General features: G+C 44.0%; 1 protein-coding gene across 1 annotated transcript in view; it reads right to left on the bottom strand.

Annotated features, from left to right (window-relative positions):
* Nucleotides 1-80, bottom strand: part of KCNA4 (potassium voltage-gated channel subfamily A member 4) — a 2,928-nt gene extending 2,848 nt beyond the window's left edge. The window contains exon 1 of the mRNA XM_018081774.3: nucleotides 1-80. This exon is cut by the window's left edge and continues 2,848 nt beyond it. Within this exon, the coding sequence (XP_017937263.3) occupies nucleotides 1-80 (80 nt within the window).
* Nucleotides 81-1,851: the final 1,771 nt, after the last annotated feature.

Here is a 1,851-nt window from a genome sequence, read left to right as displayed (position 1 = left end):
GCCCGGGCTTGGGCCGCGTATCCATAGGGCATGTGGGTGTTGCACCCCGAGCTATCTGCACTCACCATCGCCACCTCCATTTTGCAACTATTTTTATTTTTTTTTTTTAATCACTTACTGCGACAAGGCTTTGTTCTATTTACAGCCTAACCTCAACTTTCACTAGAAAGTTCAAAGCCATTTGCATTTGGAGGACAGTCCCCGGGACGTGGAGCATGGCAGCATGGTTGTAACACTGAATCTATGTTTTGGAAAAGCACAGGTCTGCACTTTCTCGTCCTCTGGAATGTTTGACACAAACTCCTGTTTTGCTAATAAGAAAAGACGGGATCCTCAGATTGAACCAGGGAACAGCTGAGACCTTGTTATTTCATCCACCAAGCCCCTTTATTTTCATTTATCTCCTGCAGCTATCACAGATCTGATCATAATCATGTCTACCTCGCAGGCTATAAAGGCTGCATTTGTCAGGGGAAAAAAAAAGTGCAAATCCAAATGGTACCTGTTCTCCACAGATGGTTTTAGTTCATCATTGCAACCAAATGCAAATAGTCTCTTTCCTCATTATTTGTTCTCGGTAACGCTTTGGCCTAGCAAACTTACTGTTCAATATCATTACTTGGGGAGTTGAAGTTAATTCCAGCCATCACTTCATTTACACAGTGAGGAGGTCTTTGCAAATCCTTTCTTCAGCCTGTCAACAATGTCTCAAACCTGGGAGCAGCACCCAGGGCATCAGCAGCAGTGGTAAGAGGAGGAGGAGGAGGTGGAGGAGGAGGAGGAGATGAAGACTGAGAAACTGGCTCTGAGGTCCCCATAGGACATAAGGGAGTGGATGGGTCACCCTTTGGTTATGGTCATGCAGAAGAAGCACTTAACCTGAGGCACATGCACAAACACACAAAAATAAACAAAACAAAAAGGGAAAAGATTGGATTGTTTTCCTAAAAGGTCACACCGATCAAATGAAACTGTGTCATCTATTACCACGGCATTCAAATCTTCTCCTGCCCACACTATTCACACTTCTACATTACACACACACCCACATCACATGCACTGAGATTTTGAACGACTCTGTGGGTAAGGATGTGGGTGGGTATGTCACATATATATAGAGACAGATACAAAATCCCCACCCATATAAGCACTTGCATCCATACACAAACATATGCATGCTTCTGAAACACCAACACATAAACACCAATAAAAATACTGCAACACACAGGGCATTCAGGTCTTTGAGCACATATGTAATAGATACACCTACATATATCTACATAAAAAATTAAAGAATAAATGTATCTAACACAAAGAGCTTTTGTTATATTTCTAAGAAACACATCAGATGCGGGAATGCTACATTTTAATCTAGAGCAGAATTGTGTTTCAATCACAATGAACGTCTCGCTGGATTTAATTTGGAAACAGGCACGTACAATGCTCACCCAAGTGAAAATACCGTGATATGATATGTCAAGAAAACAACTGCAGGTGCACTGAAGCAACATCTACATGCAAGCACACACGCAAAAATACACAACCCCCCACGCCCCCTTTGAAGCAGAAACCTCGTTTATAGCCACATCTATTAATACACGACAGAAGGTGAACACGAACTATTAAATGACGCTATTTTTAAAATCGTACCTATGTGCCATGCAGAAAAGGGTCTTTAAAGCCGCTCTTATACTTACTGGTCCTAGGCAGAGAAATAGCAACGCTGTTCCTGGCGGTGCACGGGCGCGGTGGCAGCGGTCCCGAGGGGGCTGTGCCGGCTGATCCACATTCGCAGGTGTCTGTGGTCAGTGCGCACCACAGGTTGGCGAGCGATTCCCGTCCCTCCTTCCC

Source organism: Manacus vitellinus, unplaced genomic scaffold (genome assembly GCF_001715985.3).
Source record: "Manacus vitellinus isolate BGI_N305 unplaced genomic scaffold, ASM171598v3 scaffold_57_pilon, whole genome shotgun sequence".
In the NCBI taxonomy this organism is placed as follows: Eukaryota; Metazoa; Chordata; class Aves; order Passeriformes; family Pipridae; genus Manacus; species Manacus vitellinus.
The sequence above is the reverse complement of the archived record's forward strand: the minus strand, read 5'-3'. Positions and strand labels throughout refer to the sequence as shown.